The sequence below is a fragment of the Mesoplodon mirus genome (assembly GCF_964341445.2).
Source record: "Mesoplodon mirus genome assembly, chromosome: 12".
Classification (NCBI taxonomy): domain Eukaryota; kingdom Metazoa; phylum Chordata; class Mammalia; order Artiodactyla; family Ziphiidae; genus Mesoplodon; species Mesoplodon mirus.
In genome coordinates, this window is record NC_138988.1 from 38,406,945 (window position 1) to 38,428,189 (window position 21,245).

General features: G+C 42.7%; 1 protein-coding gene across 1 annotated transcript in view; it reads right to left on the reverse strand.

Moving 5' to 3' along the window:
- RBM6 (RNA binding motif protein 6) overlaps positions 1–21,245 on the reverse strand; it is a 106,826-nt gene that overhangs the window by 13,383 nt on the left and 72,198 nt on the right. The window contains exons 7-9 of the mRNA XM_082637527.1: positions 8,556–8,630; positions 2,205–2,265; positions 237–509 (exon numbers count right to left, since the gene is read on the reverse strand). Coding sequence (XP_082493653.1) covers positions 237–509; positions 2,205–2,265; positions 8,556–8,630 — 409 coding nt within the window. The remainder of the gene's footprint in view (positions 1–236; positions 510–2,204; positions 2,266–8,555; positions 8,631–21,245) is intronic.

A 21,245-nucleotide genomic window follows, 5' to 3' on the forward strand; every position in this document is an offset into this window, starting at 1 on the left:
TTTTCTTCACCAATACTTAGAAATCTAAAGTTATACTTTGCTGCATCTGAATAGCAACTTGCTATTTGGAGGATACAGATTACTTCAGTGAGGCCGGGAAAAGCAAGAGCCTCTTCAATCAGGCTGAGCAGTTTTACTAGGGTGTAAGAAGCTGCTGGTCCAGAGCCACAACGCAAGCAATCTATGTTTCAACCACGGTGGTCACGGTCTGGTACATGCCCCAACAAACCACTTACTTTTGCTTTCCCCATCCTGGCGTGTCTCCCCAGACCATGGCTCCTTCTCTCGGTCTCTTCGGAAGGTGAGCCCTTCCCTCCGTGAAGGAGGGAGATACCTTTCTGCTTCTCTCTTTTGATGTCCCAAGCGTGGTTCTTGTCCTTCTTCCCGCTTCTTGGGTTCAGATTCCTTATCAGCTGACCTTGGTTGGCTGGGTTGTTTTTCTGACGGTACTGGTATGGATGTTTTCTGAGGCTGAGGGTAGGTTATTAATTCTTGCTTGGCCTCTGTCACTAGAGGAACAGAACAGAAAGAGAATCTCCAACAGGTTTTATCCCCTCAAACACTGTGATTCCTCCTTACCTGCTCCCAAATACTCATACTGGAATGCTTTTATTTTGTTTTGTTTGGCTGTACCACGTGGCATGTGAGATCTTAGTTCCCCGACGAGGGACTGAACCTTGGCCACAGCAGTGAAAGCACCAAGTCCTAACCACTGGACCACCAGGGAATTCCCTGGAATAGTTTTAAAAGTCAAAGAAATACCTACAAAAAGTCCTCTGCCAGACTTTAAGCATGGCTAATAAGACAGCATATAAAACAGTTAACAGAAGAAACTACCCAGTATTTAAAAAATTTAATCTTACAAGTTTTCTATCACTTCCCCAACATTTAAATCCTTCATGAGACCCTGAACTTTACTATTATAACCAGTGATAGAACAGATCTGGGGACAAAATTACCAAAGATATGGCCCTTGCTAGAAGTTTGCTAGAAACGCTTATCTCAGACGTGTATGGCTAGGGGCCTTGCTTCTTCCAGTGTTACGGTACTAAGATAGCTGCTCAAATTCTGTAAGACCAGACACCCTATTCTCCGGCAAAGCTAAGAAGAGACCTACCTGCACACAGCTCATTTATATGCAAATCATGACAATGGGCAAATGTCCTTCAAAATATAAATGATTCATTTCAAATCTCTACAGCAGGATAATTTGTCCAGTTAATTGGAGGTATTTCTGCAATTCATTCATTCTTAGAGGAAGTCATGAGGCTCAAAGAGACATTCTATGGGAGCAGTGTAGAGATTACCTAACAGCAGTGACAGGCGACCAGTGAATACTTGCTATGTATGTTTCCATGTTAAAGGTGTTTCAGCCATCTTAGTGGTATGGTGCTCAAGGGTTTTTATAAACCATCTGTTCATTTGTTAGAGTAGACTGAGAAAGAAGTCTTTCTTGAGGGAAAAAGTACAATTTTGCCTAACTGAAGTAATTCAACAAGCTAAAAATCTCCAACCTGTCCATGGGGAAGTTATTTACTCACCTTCCCACATGCTGGTTTGGTCTCTAGAGCATGTAGAGTCTTCCCCAAAGATTTTCAGAACACCTGCTTCACAGCCCTCACTAGAGAGTAGAATCTCCACTATAGGCCAAAAGCCCAGCTAAGGAATTCTTTGTAGGCATGCTAAGTTCTAACCTTGGAACAAACAGATCTTTCAGAAGACTAACATGATCCCAGCACTGAAGTGTATTTTATGGTCATGCACTAGCTTTCCTTACAGAATAATATCAGAAAGAGGCACATAACAGTCATTGTTATAGGACTATTGTTACGGATGCCTTTGACAGACTCTTCAAGGTTGTTTACCTACAGGTTCTCAGGAGAAATTAACTTTAAAACCAAGTTACTGAGAAGCTGTTAGGTTTATTACTCTATAAAAATAACATAAACCCTCAATCCTGATTATTGTCTCTTGTTTATATTTTTACTGTTACTTTAACAAATGTTTTTGTGTTGAAGAGCCTCAAATGTTTAGAACGTAAATGAGAAAATAATAACAATAGCAAATTATTCCCAATAACTTCAAGCTTTACAGATCATCTTGTATTTAGGGATGATCACTCTTTGAAGCCAAGGAAAGCATGAAATTTGTTTTGCTCAGTGCACAAAATAAAAACTACCACCTCCATCTCTACGACCACTCACCTTCCCTTGGGCACTTGCAGAATGAACATGAAGATCGGTGTCCACCAGTGCTGGCCTTACACTACAAGGGAAAGGAAAAGAATTCAAATTGACCCCCCAAATTTTTTTTTAAAATCTTACTTATATCCAACACAGCAACAACTGCCGAAAAATGAAAGAAATAAGCCATATCCCAGATCACCTTAAAACCTAATCAGTCTGATGTCTTCCACTCATCAGAGCTGACATAGACTCTGATGAGCTGCTGTTTGAGAGCTGCCTCTAACAGGGTATATGGACCTCGGAGCAGCCCCAAATGCTTTTGCTCTGGACAAGGATTTCTACAGGCAGTAAAGTTGACTAAGAAAACTGGACTACTAAGTGGTTTATAGGATATACTGCCCTAGATCTGTTACCACTCAGTCTGCATCCAAAATTTGATCCTGAACTGGTTATGACAACCCTATTCAGGCTTGGCTGGAACTGAGAAGAATCCAGTGATCAATTCCTTTCTCAAACACTGATTTTAAAAAGGGCACGGAAGGAGGAGGAAGATCCATAAGTAGTGTCTCTGGCAGCTATTCTGAGGATGTTAAAAGGAAAAGTTACATTCACTACCCTAGAACAAGGGAAGAGACACTTTGCATTGTGAATGTAGTTCTTCTTATCTGAACCTATGAACAAAAAGGCAAGTCTATCATTGCCCAGCCCCAAACACAGCCCCAAACCTGAACTTTTGCCACTGAGCTCAGAGTGTTAGAAGGGCAGAGTTGACTGGTAAGAAACCAAAAGAGCAGGAACCATGAAAAGGATTCTGTATGAGTAGGGCCTTGTAGGTTGAGTAAAAGATTACCAAATGGAGGAGGAGAGAATAATAATAAAAGCAGCAGCAGCTAATGATTAAACAGCACACAGCATGTACTGGGCTTACTTTACTTTACATGTGGTCATTTACTGATCCAGACAACTATTATCTCCCCAATTTGTAGATAATGAAACTGAGGCCTGGAGAGGTTAAGTCACTTGAGCAAGGTGATTAAAGTCAATTACTTTATTGTTCCCTTCTCTGTAAGCAGAACATACACACAGCCCTGCCCACTGTCAAGTGACTGTGGTGCCTCCCTGTAGGGTGAGTGACTTCACTGTCAGCCTTGCCACATGTCTTGTTTTGGTCAATGGAGCATGAGTGAACGTGATCTACACAGGTCTGGCAGAAGCTTTAAGAGCCAATGCTTGTGTAGATGAGCATCCTGTTCTTTCCCTTGGCCAGGAGTCCCGATGCGGGACTAACTCCTTCCACCTGGGTCCCAGACTGAGCGGCCCTGAAGCCGAACTGCAGCAACTGCCCACAGCCCCTGGACATGTAATGTGAGTGAAGAATATGTTTGTCAATGTAAGTCACGAGGATTTGAGGGCTATTTGTTATTACAGTTGGCCCTCCATATCCACAGGTTCCACATCTGCAGATTAACCAACTACAGATCAAATATATTTGGGAAAAAAAAATTCCAGAAAGTCCCAAAAAACAAAACTTGAATTTGCCACATGCAGGCAGCTATTTACATAGCATTTACATTGTATTATCTACTATAAGTAATCTAGAGATGATTTAAAGTACATGAGAGGATGTGCCTAGGTTATGTGCAAATACTGCATCATTTTATACAAGAGACTTGAGCATCTGTGGATTTTGATATCAGCAGGGGGTCTTGGAATTAATCCCCCACAGATACCACTGGATGACTGTACAGCAGAGCTGTAAGTGGGGGAATCAGGATCCTAACCTGAGTAGGTATAATTTAAATACCATAAAATTCATCAGTTTTAAGTGTCCAATTCAATGATTTCTAGCATATCTATAATACAATCATCACCATAATCTAACTTTAGAACATATTCTTCATCCCAAAAAGAAACCTGGTGGAGTCATCTCCCATTCTCACCCCCAGTCCTATAGAATTAATCTTTTGTGTCTGGCATAGTTTTTTCCCAGTTCATTCATGTTGTAGCACCTATCAATACTTCATTCCTTTTTACTGCTAAATAGCATTCCATTTTATGGCTATACCACATTTTGTTTATCCATTCATCAGTTGGTGGGCATTTGGGTTGTTTCTACTTTTTGGTTATTATGAGTAATACTGCTATGAATTTTTTAAAAAGTCAGTGCATTTCACATCAGGCCAAAGATCACATATGCAGGGTTGGCACCTCAAGTCTTCCAGAAAAGCACAGAAATTATAAAGTACCTCTGAAACAGCTGAACAAGTGGCCTGCCACTTTAGGGAACAATTTAACCAAGCTATTTTGTTCTTTCAAGCAATAGCCTTGGCAACAGCTATATAATTCTGATGTCAGATATTAACATTTTTTTCTGCTGGTTAACAGAAAATAGAGTTCAAAACTTTCCCTTTAATGCTAGCTCCCTCCGTCTCTGATTATAAAATAAACAATACGTGTGCATTATAGCTAATAATGGAAAGTTTAAGAGACAGGGGAAAATCACTCATAATTCTAAGACGTAGAGACAATCACTATTAAAATGCAAAATGTTCTCAAAATTCTAATGGCCTTTTTTGCAGAAATGGAAAAGCAGATCCTCAAATGTATATGAAATTGCAAGGGACCCTGAGCAGCCAAAACAATTTTGAAAAAGAAGAACAAAATCAAAGGACTCACACTTCCCAACTGCAAAACTTACTAAAGAGTTACAGTAACCAAAACAGTGTGGTGGGCTTCCCTGGTGGCACAGTGGTTAAGAAGCTGCCTGCCGGGCTTCCCTGGTGGTGCAGTGGTTGAGAGTCCGCCTGCCGATGTAGGGGACACGGGTTCATGCCCCGGTCCGGGAAGATCCCACATGCCACGGAGCGGCTAGGCCCATGAGCCATGGCCGCTAAGCCTGCGCGTCCGGAGCCTGTGCTCCGCAACGGGAGAGGCCACAACAGTGAGAGACCTGCGTACCGCAAAAAAAAACAAAAACAAAAACAAAAAAGAATCTGCCTGCCAATGCGGGGGATGCAGGTTCGAGCCCTGGTCTGGGAAGATCCCACATGCCGTGGAGCAGCTGAGCCCGTGTGCCACAACTACTGAGCTCTCACGATCCACAACTACTGAGCCCTCATGAGCCACAACTACTGAGCCCACATGCTGCAACTGTTGAGGCCTGCGTGCCTAGAGCCTGTGTGCCGCAACAGGTGAAGCCACCGCACCACAGCGAAGAGTGCCCCTGCTCGCCGCAACTGGAGAGGGCCCATGCACAGCAACGAAGACCCAACGCAGCCAAAAAAACAAAAACAAAAATGAAAACCAGTGTGGTACTGGCATAAGGATAAAAATATAGATCAACAGAATAAAACTGAGAGTCTACAGAAATAAACCTATACATCTATGGTCAAATGATTTCCAACAAGAGTACCAAAACCATTCAACGGGGAAATAATAGTTAATAGTTAATTCAACAAATGGTGCTGGGAAAACTGAATATCCACATTCCAAAGAATGAAACTGGACCCTTACTTCATACCCGGAACAAAAATTAACTCAAAATAGACTAAAGATTTAAATATAAAAGCCAAAACTATAAATTTCTTAGAAGAAAACATATGGGTAAGTCTTCAAGACCTTGGCTTTGGCAATGGTTTCATGACACCAAAGGACAAGCAATAAAAGAAAAAAAATAGGGGCTTCCCTGGTGGCGCAATGGTTAAGAATCCACCTGCCAATGCAGGAGACACACGTTTGAGCCCTGGTCCAGGAAGATCCCACATGCCGTGGAGCACCTAAGCCCGTGCACCACAACTACTGAGCCTGCGCTCTAGAGCCCGCAAGACACAACTACTGAAGCCCGCGCTCTGTAACAAGAGAAGCCACCGCAATGAGAAGTCCGCGCACCCCAATGAAGAGCAGCCCCCGCTCACTGCAACTAGAGAAAGCCCGTGCACAGCAACGAAGACCCAACACAGCCCCAAATAAATAAATATATAAATAAATTTTTTAAAAAAAGAAAAAAAATAGATGAATTGGGCTTTATCAAAATTAAAACCCTGTGTATCAAAGGACACTATCAAGCAAGTTAAAGACAACACACAGAATGGGAGAAAATATTTGCAAATCACATATCTGATAAGGGATAAACATCTAGAATATATAAAGAACTCTTACAACTTTTTCTTTCTTTTTTTTTTTTTGGCCACACCGCACAGCTTGTGGGATCTTAGTTCCCCAACCAAGGATTGCCACTGCAGTCAAAGCACCAAGTCCTAACCACTGGACCACCAGGGAATTCCCAAGAACTCTTACAACTTAACAAGAAGACAGAGGGGAGGGATATATTGGAAGATTGGGATTGATATACACACACTACTATATGTAAAAGAGATTAACTAATAAGGACCTATACTGTATATAGCACAGGGAACTCTACTCAATACTCTGTAATGGCCTCTATGGGAAAAGAATCTAAAAAAAGAGTGGATATAAATATAACTGATTCACTTTCCTGTACACCTGAAACTAACACAACACTGTAAATCAACTGTACTCCAAAAAAAAAAAAAAAAGACAACCTAATCAAAAATGGACTTGAATGAACGTTTTTCCAAAGAAGATATACTAGTGGCTACAAACACAAGAAAAGATGCTCAACATTATTAGGGGAATGCAAATCATCCTCATACTATTTCACACCCGCTGGTGGTTGTGAAACAGTTTGATGGCTACTATCAAAAAAAAAAAAAAAAAAAAAGGAATATAACAAATGTTGGCAAGGATGTGGAGAAATTGGAACCCTCAGACAATGTTGGAGGGAATGCAAAATGGTGCAGCTGCTGTCTGTGGAAAACAGTTTATTGGTTCCTCAAAGAGTTAAAAAATGAAAAGTACCATATGACCCAACAATTCTACTCCTGGGCAGTTCCAAAAGAACTGAAAACAGGTTTTCAAACAAAAACTTGCACGTGAATATTCATAGCAGTCTTATTCTCAATAACCAAGAAGTAGAAACAACTCAAATGTCCATCAACTGATAAACAGATAAACAAGATGTGGTATATCCATATAATATTATTCAGCCATAAAAATAAATGAAGTACTGATACACACTATAACATGAATGAACCTTGAAAACATGCTAAGTGAAAGAAGGCAGACACAAAAGGTCACATAATATATGGTTCTACTTACATGAAATGTTCAGAATAGGCACATTCATAGAGGTAAAAAACAGAATATTAATAGTGGTTTCCAGAAACTGAGGGAAAGGGAAATGGGGAGAGGCTGTTTCATACATATGGGGCTTCCTTTTAGGGTGATGAAAAAGTTCTAGAATTAGATAGTGTTGATGATTGCACTTCACTGTGAATGTATTTAAGGCTACTGAATTATATGCTTTAAAATGGTTAAAATGGTAAATTTAATGTTATGTGTATTTCATCACCTTTTAAAAAATAGTTAAATGTTTTCCTAAATTGACAGCTTAAGGTACTACATCCATGAACTATGAATACTTTGGTCAATGACAATCACAGCTATCCAAACTGTATTCCAAAATGTAAAGCTAAAGCTTTTACTTAATTTTATCAAGTTCTACAACACTTTTAATGAATCTTGGTTCAGAAACTTTATATAGATTTTTCAAACTTATTTTTGAAACTAAATAGTAGCAATGAAAAATGACAAAATATATTTTCATGCTCATTTGCAATCAAACTGCACTTCTAAAAAGAGTATAAAAATTAAAAAATAAAAAAATTTTAAAAATAAAAAGAGTATAGCCCAAAATCTTTATATATGCCATTCAAGAACAATATGAGGGAGATGCATGAGGGAAGGGATGTGGGAACAGATGTATATGTATGACTGATTCACTTTGTTATAAAGCAGAAACTAATAAAAAAATTAAAAAAAGAACAATATGAAGTTGAACAGAGGAAAAATACCATGGTACCTAAAGTTCTATATCCTTGGAAACCCCTGAATATCCAAAAAAAATGTGTACCTCTCACAGAACCAGCCTCTTTATATACATCATTCCAAACACTAATAAATCCTCTTTACCCCAGGAAGGGTAACTTGGGAGAGGTTATAAGTCAAAGGACTGTTTTTCTTTCAGTTCGTAACCAACAGAAAGCATGGCATATGTCCTTGGGAAAAGGTCTCCAACGACAGGCCCAGAACCCTCTATGGCCACAGGCAGTAGCTGGGAAGCAGAAATTATAGATGATCTTGCCCTGACCTCCAGTTCATCTGAAGTGAACCAAGGAAGAAGAGCTTTGCCCTTGGCAATGCATACTACACCAGGCAGCATTCCTGTAGACATGGAGGAGCTGTGATGCTGGATCATTACTTCTAAGGAGAGGAATTCTTGGCACTTACCCGTTTGCAGTACCAAAAATCCAGGCTTGGTACATACTCAAGGGTGACCTCTTTGTCATGGATCGTTAGAGTTCCCTGTAAAGACAAAGACAGAAGCCATCAACATTAACCTTTGGAGAAACAAAGAGACAGGAAAGCACAGAGAGCCTTTCCAGTCCCTAAGTTGAAACATTTTACAAAGAGTGGGCTTATTCATTGGCAAAAAGAAATGGCTGTTATAAGCCACAGACTTGGGACAGTGTGGCAGAGTAAGCTTAAGCTTAGGGAAAGGGAATGGGAGAAGGTGAAATCAGTCTTCAGCCTTGGCTCCTGTGGGTTGGGGTGCTGTCTTTGGGCAGGTTAGGTCCAGTCTACTCCTCCAGAGGTCATGTAGTCCCAGCACGTCCCCCACCTGGCTAGGGAGCTAGCACACTGTCAAGAAGCAAACTTTTTCCTTCTGAAGCACAGAGGCACAGGAGCCCTCTCAATTATCTTCTTTTCCATGGCTAACTCAAACCCCCTTGGTGAGGTAGTAAGGGCTCTTAACTTTGGTGCCTGAAAACTTTTTTTTGCAATACTGCTGCATGGCAAAAGCACCAAAAGAAAGAGGTACAACACCGAAGACAGGAAGAAAAGAGGAATGTGAAAGCTTCACGGCAGGTCACATCCTGAGAGCAGGAAACTGAATGGCTGGTGGCGGCAGCAGTGGTGGTGGTGGCGGTGGTGGCAGCAGCATCACTGTGGCTTGGAGCCTTCAGAGTGAGCTGGCCATGAGAACTGAGGAGCAACCATTGGCAAATAAGCACTTTGGGAAAGCCTGGCACCAGAACAGGTGGGAAAAGGGGTTCAACAAGCCTGCAGTTACAGAGCTCCTTTGCCTCTGCATTTTGGACAAGACACGAATTCTTTCACATCAAGAAAAAAATAAATTTTGTTTAATAAACACTGGACAGCAGATATGTGTTAGAGCAGAGGAAAAAAAAATCTCTGCCTACTGACAAGGGACCCTCACCCACACTTGCAAGTGAACTAACCGAGGATGCGACTCTGGAACTAGCCCCTGCGCTGTGTTCATTCTCCGCCCTCTAGGGTCCTCTGTGTCTCCTCAGACAGGGCTCTGAGTTATACAAGGCATTTCTTTGCAATTGGACCTCAGTTTCTTGCTTGAATCCATACATCTGTCAAATAATGCTTTACCTCTCTGCTTTTCACACCAAAAGAGTCAAGAGAAATACATAGAATAAAATTATTGTCTTGTGAAAACAAAACAAAACAAAAAAAAAACCTGCCCACCTACCTAAGTCCTAGAATTTGGTCTCTGAGAAACTGTTTCATGGTTTGTTCTCAAGGCTAGAGGACAATGATAATAAAAATTTGCTAACATTTTTTAAGTGCTTACTCAGAGCCAGAAACTGTTAAGCATGTTATCTCATTTAACCCCTAAATGATCCCATGATCATTATATCCATTTTACAGATGACGAAACATGCTCAGAGAGGCAAGGTTACCCAGCTGGTGAAAGGGAGAGGCAGATTCACTTCTGGGGCTGTAGATAAGGGACTGCCTGCTGCATTTGGCAACTCCTGCTCACTCTTAGGGATAGGTAATCTGCTCTAGGAGCCAATCCAGGAAAGAGAAAAAGCTCTGCAGACAGGGAGGGTCAGGGGATTATCACTCTGCCAAGCTCTACCTATACAGGAGGTTGGTCAAGATGATACCCTTTCACCCAGAGGCAGTATATCATGTCATTTAAGAATATGGACTCTGGGTCAGGTTCCCTAAACTTGCATCCTGCCTCCACTCCATGACCTTCAGCAAGGTCCTTAACTTCTCTGAGCTTCAGTTTCCTCATTTGTAAAGTAGGAATAACAGTACCTACTTCATAAGGTGGTTATGAAGATTAAGTAAATTAATACATGTCAAGTGCTTAGCATGGGATATAGTTAGGGCTCAATACCTGTATTTCGAGTCCTAAGTGCTAGAAAAGGACTAGTCACTCATTCATCAGATTAGTTACTCACTTCATCTTACTTGCTTGTCAGGTGATAATACTTCACACCCCATTTCAATCTACTGAAAGACTAAGCTTTCATAAGGGAATGGTCACTGCATGTCAGAACCTGTATCTTTTTTTTTTTTTTTCTTTTTTTTTTTTTTTTTTTCTTTTTGCGGTATGCGGGCCTCTCACTGTTGTGGCCTCTCCCATTGCGGAGCACAGGCTCCGGATGCGCAGGCCCAGCGGCCATGGCTCACGGGCCCAGCCGCTCCGCGGCATATGGGATCCTCCCAGACCGGGGCACGAACCCGTATCCCCTGCATCGGCAGGCGGACTCTCAACCACTGCGCCACCAGGGAGGCCCTGGAACCTGTATCTTTATGACAGCACTTAGCATAAGTTTTCAAATGCTGGGCCAAATCTGATCAACCAGGCTAAATCTTGCTGGTCTTTTATTATCAGTACCAAACTCAGTACTTGGTACAGAAAAGGAGCTTAATAAGCAGTTATGGAATGAAAAAAAGACTGAATGGATCCAACTATCCCTGGAAGACTGGAGTGCTTTAGCACACAGTGGCCCTAGAGGAAGGTACTGCTGTCATGTACACCTGTACACCCAGTCCATAAAACATGTGGGTTACCATTTGAACAGTGAACAGTGCCATCAGAAAACAAGGCACTACTGTGAATTGCAGTCAATTGCAAATTCTGATTGCACCACTTGGAGGCATCAGTAGACTCAGGAATTCCTAAGGCAAGGAGCACGTTATACTTATCAGATAACAAATATGATGTTCCAGAAGCCGTTGATGACTTTCTGTAGAGGCTAGGGAACTCGCCCTGCTAGGAGTACTCACAGCATACCAATTTGAGAAGATTACCTTCAATTCATGTGTTACAAAGGCATGCATGGTTTTTTTTTTTGGCAGCACCACGAGGCTTTCAGGATCCTAGTTCCCGGACCAGGGATTGAACCCGTACCCCCTGCAACAGAAGTGCAGAGTCCTAACCACTGATTTCTTATTCCTCAGAGCCCCCTACAACTAAGGCTGCCCTTTCTTTTCAATCTGCACATGGTTAGACATGAGGCTACCAGACACCACTGCTAAAGAATACAAAATAGTTGTTAAACCCATCACTATTGAAGAACAGAGCCAACTGATTTTTTATAAATTTATTTATTTATTTATTTATGGCCGCATGGGGTGTTCTCATTGAGGTGGCCTCTCTTGTTGTGGAGCACGGGCTCTAGGCATGCGGGTTTCAGTAGCTGTGGCTCAAAGGCTCTAGAGAGCAGGCTCAGTAGTTGTGGCGCACGGGCTTAGCTGCTCTGAGGCATGTGGGATCCTCCCAGACCAGGGCTCAAACCCATGTCTCCTGCATTGGCAGGAGGATTCTTAACCACTGTGCCACCAGGGAAGCCCAGGAGCCAACTGTTTTAATAAAAATAAACAGACACGGGACTTCCCTGGTGGTCCAATGGTTAAGAATCTGCCTTCCAATGCAGGGGACACAGGTTTGATCCCTGGTGGGGGAACTAAAATCCGACTGCCTCGGGGCAACTAAGCCCACACCCTGCAACTACTGAGCCCATGCACCACAACTAGAAAGAAGCCCACGCTCCGCAATGAGGAGCCTGTGTGCTGCAGTGGAGAATCCCATGTACTGCAACTAAGACCCGATGCAGCTCAAGACAAATCAATACATAAATGTTTTTTAAAAAAATTCTAAGAAAAAAAGAATAAACAGACACAAAAAACTCAAATGAGAACAATCAGGTTGATTTATGATTTGATTCCCCAGGTGTTATCATACAGAGGCTGCCCAGATGTACCAAGCACAGGCATGACTTATATTGTACTCCTCCCCATTCCTGCCAGGTTTTTTGTTCAGATTTCATAGAGTAAAGATATGCCAGTGTCTCCTAGGGAAACAACCTGTGGGGAGTTGGATTAATAAGTGGGTAGGATGATTTTGTAACTTTCTGGTTGACCACTTTTAATTGTCTATTACCTACTACCTTCACACACTAGAATTTTTATTCATCATTTGAATTATTGGGTTATTTATTAAGCCACTTGAAGCAAAGGTACCATGAAGACAAGTCTGATTAACCACATCTGGCTTCTAAAGATGTATCACCATATATCTGAAGGTAAAACCAAAGACACCCCCTTTCTCAGTCGTGTTAGATTAGGCGTAAATTAGATTAAAACCTGCTAGAATCCTCCCAAGCCCAAAGCTCTCACTTGACAAAGTCACATATATGCGTCCCTAAGTATATTTCAAAGGGTCTTAACGTGAAGAAGCTGCAAGCAGCAAGAGATAATCACACTCCTGAACAGCAAAGCAAGTCCTTACTCTCCACCTCAGGGACACTAGAGAGTAGCATATTCTGGGTCTGAGGGGTGCTAAATTCAACATTCACATTTCCATTTCCCTTTTCATCTGCTGCTCTTGGAGACTTCGTAACTCCATTTTGTGACTGTTAACCTGTGAAAAAGACTTGGGTCAGAGAATTGAGACTCTATCGTAACTTCCAGCTGGTTTATAACCAAGCCCAAGGATTCTTAAGGTACTGGGGAGGTACAAGAGAAAATGGAAAGGAAAGAATGTTTCTGGCCAGCAGCTTTGCATCTTTTCTGAAGATCTCCCACAAGCAGAGTCACAGTTATACTCTGTATTGAGAATATGATTGCTGTGTGACATAAAAGATCACCCCAGGGCTTCCCTGGTGGCACAGTAGTTGAGAGTCCGCCTGCCGATGCAGGGGACACGGGTTCATGCCCTGGTCCGGGAAGATCCCCCACATGCCGCAGAGCGGCTGGGCCCGTGAGCCATGGCCGCTGAGCCTGCGTGTCCGGAGCCTGTGCTCCACAATGGGAGAGGCCACAACAGTGAAAGGCCCGTGTACAGCAAAAAAAAAAAAAAAAAAAAATCACCCCATTCAAGTATGGAGACAGACAGGATCAAAGGCAGGGGGAAAGTATGTGAGCCTTGTGAATACAACTCACACTGAAAAATGAGCAAGCCCTCTTTGCAGATTTGTGCTTCTTCCAAATACAGGATGGGAGAATCAAGTTACTGGTGGTTGAGAACTAGTACTGTCTATCAGAGATAGTAATCTTTATTCACAAAGCAATTACAGTTTATAAAGGCATTCTTCACAAATGTCATCTTGATAAATCCTCACAATAGGACATATATAATACCTATTTCCACATGGGAAAGTATGGCTGAGATACATGAGCACCCTGCCCAAGATTATAGAGCTAGTTAGCAACTTATATGGGACTGAATGTCAGGTTTTCTTTTCACCATGTTGCTTTTCTTTGTTTTTAAACTTCCAGGGTGTCAGCCAACTCATAATACTTGCCACACCAAAGAGGTGGCTTCTCTACTGAAGCCCGCGTGCCGCAACTAGTGAGCCCACATGCTGCAACTACACGTGCGCCTAGAATCCATGCTACACAAGAGAAGCCACCGCAATGAGAAGCCTGCGCACCACAATGAAGAGTAGGTCCTGCTCGCCACAACCCAGAGAAAGTCTGCATGCAGCAACAAAGACCCAATGCAGCCCCCCCGCCCAAAAAAAGAGGTGGTTTCTGATGAAAAGGTGCACAAGGTAAGTCTAAAGAAATTTACAGGCAATGGCCCCACAGGGAGTTTTTAGAGAGACTGCCATACAGACTCTTTCTTGATAGCATTGCCAGTCTTCCAAATGGCCTGCTCAAGGTGCTCTTTATGTTCTTAAAGCACCTACAATTACTTTAGGTGCTGTGTCTAAGACAAAGAGGGCTGCTAGTAAGTACACTACTAGGAATTTCAACACCAACAACAATCAAATAGACCTGCTGAAAGAGTAAAGCAAGAGGAACACAATAACAGGTTTAAAACAGACGTATCTCTTGGTAACTGTGGGAGACTGGTTCCAGGACCCCCACGGATACCAAAATCCAAGGATGCTGAAGTCTCATCTAAAATGGTGTAGTAGGGCTTCCCTGGTGGCGCAGTGGTTAAGAATCCGCCTGACAATGCAGGAGACAGGGGTTCAAGACCTAGTCCAGGAAGATCCCACATGCCGCAGAGCAACTAAGCCCGTGAGCCACAACTACTGAGCTTGCGCTCTAGAGCCCGCGAACCACAACTACTGAAGCCCCTGCGCCTAGAGCCCATTCTCCACAACGAGAAGCCACAGCAATAAGCCCGTGCACCACAAGAAGAGTAGCCCCCGCTCACTGCAACTAGAGAAAAACCCGTGTGCAGCAATGAAGACCCAATGTAGCCAAAAATAAATAAATAAAATAAATTTATATAAAAAATAAAATAAAACAAAATAAAATGGTGTAGTATAGCTGGCCTTCTGTATCTGCAGATGCAGAACCTGTGCATATGGAGGGCTGACCATAGTCATTCCCCTCAGTATAAAAGGGTAGTTTTGGGCTTCCCTGGTGGCGCAGTGGTTGAGAGTCCGCCTGCCAATGCAGGGGACATGGGTTCGTGCCCCGGTCTGGGAAGATCCCACATGCCGTGGAGTGGCTGGGCCCGTGAGCCATGGCTGCTGAGCCTGCGCGTCCGGAGCCTGTGCTCCGCAACAGGAGAGGCCACAACAGTGAGAGGCCCGCTTACCGGGGAAAAAAAAAAAAAGGGTAGTTTTTATAGAACTCTTTTGCAAAGCAGCTAGGCTCATTCCTTCTGGTACGAGGATATGTTACAGTTCGAACATCTTGTAAAACTCAGTATCCCCAAAGGCCAAAACCAGAAAGAGACAGAAAGAGAAAAGGAAAGGAAGGAAGGAGGGAAGTAGAGGCCAAAAATCCTGAAGGAAGTACACAGAATGCTCTGTGACACCTCTAGCTTGGTCCACTGACTGCCATGTACCCTCTGCTTAGAATGGCCTTTCACCCAACAGAAGCTGAGTTGCCCTCTGAGCAACCAGGAGGTGAGGCCCTGATGGAAACTCCACCAGAAACAGAATAGCACTTGAGGGTCCAATTAATACTGAGGAGCAAAAATAGAACTACCATATGACTCAGCAATCCCACTACTGGGCATATACCCTTAGAAAACCACAATTCAACAAGAGTCATGTACCACAATGTTCACTGCAGCTCTATTTACAAGAGCCAGGACATGGAAGCAACTTAAGTGTCCACTGACAGATGAATGGATAAAGAAGATGTGACACATATATACAATGGAATATTACTTACCCATAAAAAGAAATGAAATTGAGTTATTTGTAGGGAGGTGGATGGACCTAGAGTCTGTCATACAGAGTGAAGTAAGTCAGAAAGAGAAAAACAAATACTGTATGCTAACATGTATATATGGAACCAAAAAGAAAAAAATTGGTTATGAAGAACCTAGGGGCAGGACAGGAATAAAGACACAGATGTAGAGAATGGACGTGAGGACATGGGGAGGGGGGAAGGGTAAGCTGGGACGAAATGAAAGAGTGGCATGGACATATATACACTACCAAATGTAAAATAGCTAGTGGGAAGCTGCCACATAGCACAGGGAGATCAGCACAGGGAGATCAGCTCGCTGCCCTGTGACCACCTAGAGGGGTGGGGTAGGGAGGGTGGGAGGGAGATGCAAGAGGGAGGAGATATAAGGATATATGTATATGTATAGCTGATTCACATGTAAAGCAATTATACTCCAATAAAGATGTTTAAAAAAAAAAAAGATTAAGGAGCAAGGAGACACTGCCCTCTGGGTGGCTACTTATCTTGATATCTTTTCTCCTCCAGACAAAAGCACAACAAACATGTTTTCTAAAATACTCCTTGATAACACTGTTTACTGCCTGACCAGCTTATCTGTCATTTCCCAAGAGGACACAACCCACCTCTTGCTAAAACTAAAACCTTATTTGTACGCTTTGAAGCAGTATGACTGACCTGTGTTTCACTGGGCTCTACTCACCAGGCTCAGAGTTGGTGGAAGTAAGGTCTCTGTTCCAGAAACACAACACAGGCGCTGACGACACAGGCATCTGGTGCTGAGAATATATTCCACCCACTCCACCAGCATTCCCTGCCATTCTTTTGTGTATTTTAAAGTAAGATCCCAGAAAATGCCTCTATCATTGTGAAAGAAAATCAGTGATCTGCAGTCTTGGAGATGATTTCATTAACTTAGGTCCTGGAAGACTTAGTATGGATAGACTCATCTACCAAGGGATCTATGAGAGACTTCTATTCTAAGAGTCATTTGAGTCAAAAACAAAGAGGCAAAATATAAACAAACAAATAAAGAAATAATCAAAACAGCCAAAAGTCTTTTCGTTCCTTGTGAGAAGATGAGGTCCTGTTACAGAGACTGAGACTGCCAGGCAGATGGGGCACTCAGCAAATTCCTTCACCACAAATATCTTACCATAAAGAAACAATTTACAAGCTCCAGTTAACAGTGCTTAGAATAATCAAACAACTGTGAACCACTAAAATGCAAATATTTTTGAAACTTTCAGTTTGTTATAATTTTGTATGTTTTAGAACAATGTTTCAGCCAATGTTTATAAAGACCTCAGTTTAGTTATGATTTCCCTGATTATTCAATTATTTATTTCCAAATAAGGATATCATCTAGTTCTTAGTGGAAGTAGAAAATTAGGTTTGAACATATCTTACTGATATCCTCAGAATTCCTTTCAGAATTCAGGTTTCTATAACCTCCATTCTATTCTTTCATATTCTAAGATGACTATTGTTCTAGATCCCCTGGCTCTTTTCTTCTGGGAAAAGTGGACCCTAAATTCAACATATACTCATGCTTCATTGTCTAGGTCTCTAAACTGAGTCACTGTAGGGGAAGAAAAAGGAAGTTGCTAAAATCAATGTGGAAAATATACAGCTTCTTATTTTGCTTTGTTTGCTGAATAATGTTCAAACCATTTCTCTCTCATTTCTTTTTCTTACAGAGCTGACGACTGGAGGTAGCAGGAGCAGCCAAGAGAGCAGATGAGGCCCACAAGTCCTAAGACACTGCACAGGCCACACGGCTGAGCCTACCACAAAGGCTGCACAATATTCCCCAGGCATCCCCCAAAGAACCAGCAGCTCTTCTTCTGGCCTCACCATTGAAAAGAGATTATTCCTCCTGGCTCTTTATCTACTACCTCCCACCCAAGAATCTTAGCTCTCTTGAAGGTGGTCTCTATTAGCCTCTCTGGCTTCAGTGTCCTGGGCTCAGACACTTCAGAGAACCCTGCTAACATACTTTCTGCAGAAACAGGGCCTTGAAAAGATGAATAAAATACAAAGCTGCCAGACTTCTGAACACTCACTGTTCAACTGCCATTTTAGCTGAAGTAACCACCCACCATTCTTTATTTCTTAGTCAAAAAGCTATAGACCCGATGCCACTCTGACAGAAGCTACAAGACTAACAATGGAAGTTTCAAGTCAGAAAAGGTCCACTGGAACAAGTTGGATCCCTAACTCTTTTAATTAATTAATCAATTAATTTTTGGCTGTGTTGGGTCTTCATTGCTGCTCCCAGGCTTTCTCTAGTTGCGGTGAGCAGGGGCTACTCTTCGTTGCGGTGTGTGGGCTTCTCATTGCGGTGGCTTCTCCTGTTGCAGAGCATGGGCTCTAGGTGTACGGGCTTCAGTAGTTGTGGCACATGGGCTTAGCTGCTCCGCGGCATGTGGGATATTCCCAGACCAGGGTTTGAAGCCGTGTCCCCTGCATTGGCAGGTGGATTCTTAACCACTGCACCACCAGGGAAGTCCTCCTAACTCTTAGATCTACTCATTCTCACATGCAAATAACAGAATTATCAAACTTCAGCCCCTAATAAAAGCAAGGGATGGCTTTTCACATGGAAGATGTGCCCACATTAAATTAGTCCATACTGAGGAAGCAACATCTGCTGAGCTGTAATATCATGGCTGCCATTGCAACAGATACATATAGAGAATGAGGGAATGATCTCTGCACAGGGCAGAAATCTCTGGTAATCCAGGAGTTTGGGAGAAGACAAAGCCAGCAGGTCTCTAACACTATCCCAGCTAGAGGTACTATCAAGTGCTACAAAGGCACAGCCTCTGGCCATGAAGAAACCTTCCTGGTCAGACCTTTATGCCTTGGAGATATAACAGAGACTTAACCCTTGGATGCCTTGAAACACTCTCAAGACCTAAGATACACCATCCAGTGTATTAAAAGGCATCCCTTATATTTGTTTGAAGACCACCAAAATAACAAAGATAAGTGATCATATAATTGAACATTTCTCCTCTTTATAAGAAAAACTGGGGAAAAAAACACATTAAAAAGGGGAGAGTTGGGCTTCCCTGGTGGCGCAGTGGTTGAGAGTCCACCTGCCGATGCAGGGGACACAAGTTCGTGCCCCGGTCTGGGAAGATCCCACATGCCACGGAGCAGCTGGGCCCGTGAGCCACGGCCGCTGAGCCTGCGCGTCCGGAGCCTGTGCTCCGCAACGGGAGAGGCCACAACAGTGAGAGGCCCGCGTACCGCAAAAAAACCAAAACAAACAAACAAACAAAAAACAAAAAAAAGGGGGGAGCCTTGAGCATTGTCAGGAAGCATCCTGAGGTTTCTAGCACACAGAATAGCAGGCACGTCTAGATTTTTTAGGAAAGTTCCAACTTCATGTTTTGTCCTATCAAAAGGCTATGTGGGGCTTCCCTGGTGGCGCAGTGGCTGAGAGTCCGCCTGCCAATGCAGGGGACACAGGTTCGTGCCCCGGTCCGGGAAGATCCCCCACATGTCGTGGAGCGGCTGGGCCCGTGAGCCACAGCCGCTGAGCCTGCGTGTCTGGAGCCTGTGCTCCGCAATGGGAGAGGCCACAACAGTGAGAGGCCCACATACAGCAAAAAAAAAAAAAAAAAAAAAAAGGCTATGTGTCAGGCAATGCAAACCAATTTGACGTTAAGATGGTTAACGTTACAACACAGCTGGCTCCTCTCCAAAAGATTTCAGTTCAATACACTAAGATTATTTCTTCTTGTGGAAAGACTTCTAGAGTTTTATCGATTAAAAAATGCCTTTACCCTTTCCCTACCGCCTCCTCATCCCCCAAAATCAGTAGCCAGAACAGGCTATGTATTCATTATTCAAGAACAACTATTTTCTCACAGCAGACTAGGCATGGGGGGGGGTTCAGTGGTGAACAAAACCTAGCAATGCTCTCATGAAGATTATTTTTTAAAGCACTAGGACAACAAACAAGTACAGTTTTAAATAAATAAACAGCACATATCTCTATCTGAAATTCTTATCAGGAGAAATACAGAATGGAAAGTATTCTTTAATATTGTCAGAAGTGAAGAGGGACAAAAGGAGAGTGAGAAAGTTTATGCTAAGAGGTCAACTGTGTGACACAGTTCACCAGGTATAAAGTGCACTGTGAGCAGCACATACAATGGACAAAGCTGGATGTGACCCAGAGAAGAGAAAATGATAAACCACACTTAAGAAAAGTGAGAGAGGCTGGCTTCCCTGGTGGTGCAGTGGTCAGGAGTCTGCCTGCCAATGCAGGAGAAACGGGTTCAAGCCCTGGTCTGGGAAGATCCCACATGCCCCAGAGCAACTAAGCCTGTGTGCCACAACTACTGAGCCTGAACTCTAGAGTCTGTGAGCCACAACTACTGAAGCCCACGCACCTAGAGCCCGTGCTCCGCAACAAGAGAAGCCACCACAATGAGAAGTCCGTGCACTGCAACGAAGAGTAGCCCCCGCTCGCTGCAACTAGAGAAAGCCCGCAAGCAGCAATGAAGACCCAACACAGCCAAAAATAAAATTTTTAAATTTATATTTTAAAAAAAGTGAGAGAGGGACTTCCCTGGTGGTCCAGTGGTAAAGAATCCGCCTTCCAACACAGGGGATGTGGGTTAGATCCCTGGTCAGGGAACTAAGATCCCACATGCTGCGGGGCAACTAGGCCCGCACGCCACAACTACTGAGCTCGTGCGCGTCAACAAGAGAGCCTGCGTGCCACAAACTACAGAGCCCACATTGCTCTGGAGTCCACGCACCCTGGAGCTTCTGCGCCACAACTAGAGAAGAGAAAACCCGCATGCCACAGCTAGAAAGAAGCCCGCGCGCTGCAACAAAAGATCCCACATGCCTCAACTAAGACCCGACACAGCCAAAAATAAGTAATACATAAATCTTAAAAAAAAAAAGAAAGAAAGGAGAGTAAGAGAGCCAGAAATAAATAAGATCAAGATATATTCTTTTTCTTGCTAAGATGGGCCTGGCAGAAATGCTAGTGCCTTCAGGAATGGGGCATTCTACTTCTGCCCTCTGTAAATCTTACAGTTTACATATAATAAGTTGTAGAATAACTCATACAGAAAAACTACATCCAAAGCTGCCTAGGTAAAATATGGTCTTTATCATACTATAACTTCTCTAGCTTCTGAATCTATTGATCTTTTACTCAAATTTTAGACACTGACATCAACACTGGTCTATTCCACATCATAAGCTTTAGCTACTAGTCGTAAGTCTATGTGACATTTTAAAAAATACAAAAACAGAAGCATACATTTTAATTATATTTTATTTATATAGTTTATTATTGTTTAGTATATTTATTATTATTATCAGGATAACTAAAGTTTGAAGAAATAAGTTCCATAACCTAAAAGAATTTGGAATCTGGTTCTTAGCCTGGAAAATTAAGAGACTACAAGTAGTCTCCCAATGCCTATTTGCTTCCTTTTTCTTGGAAGC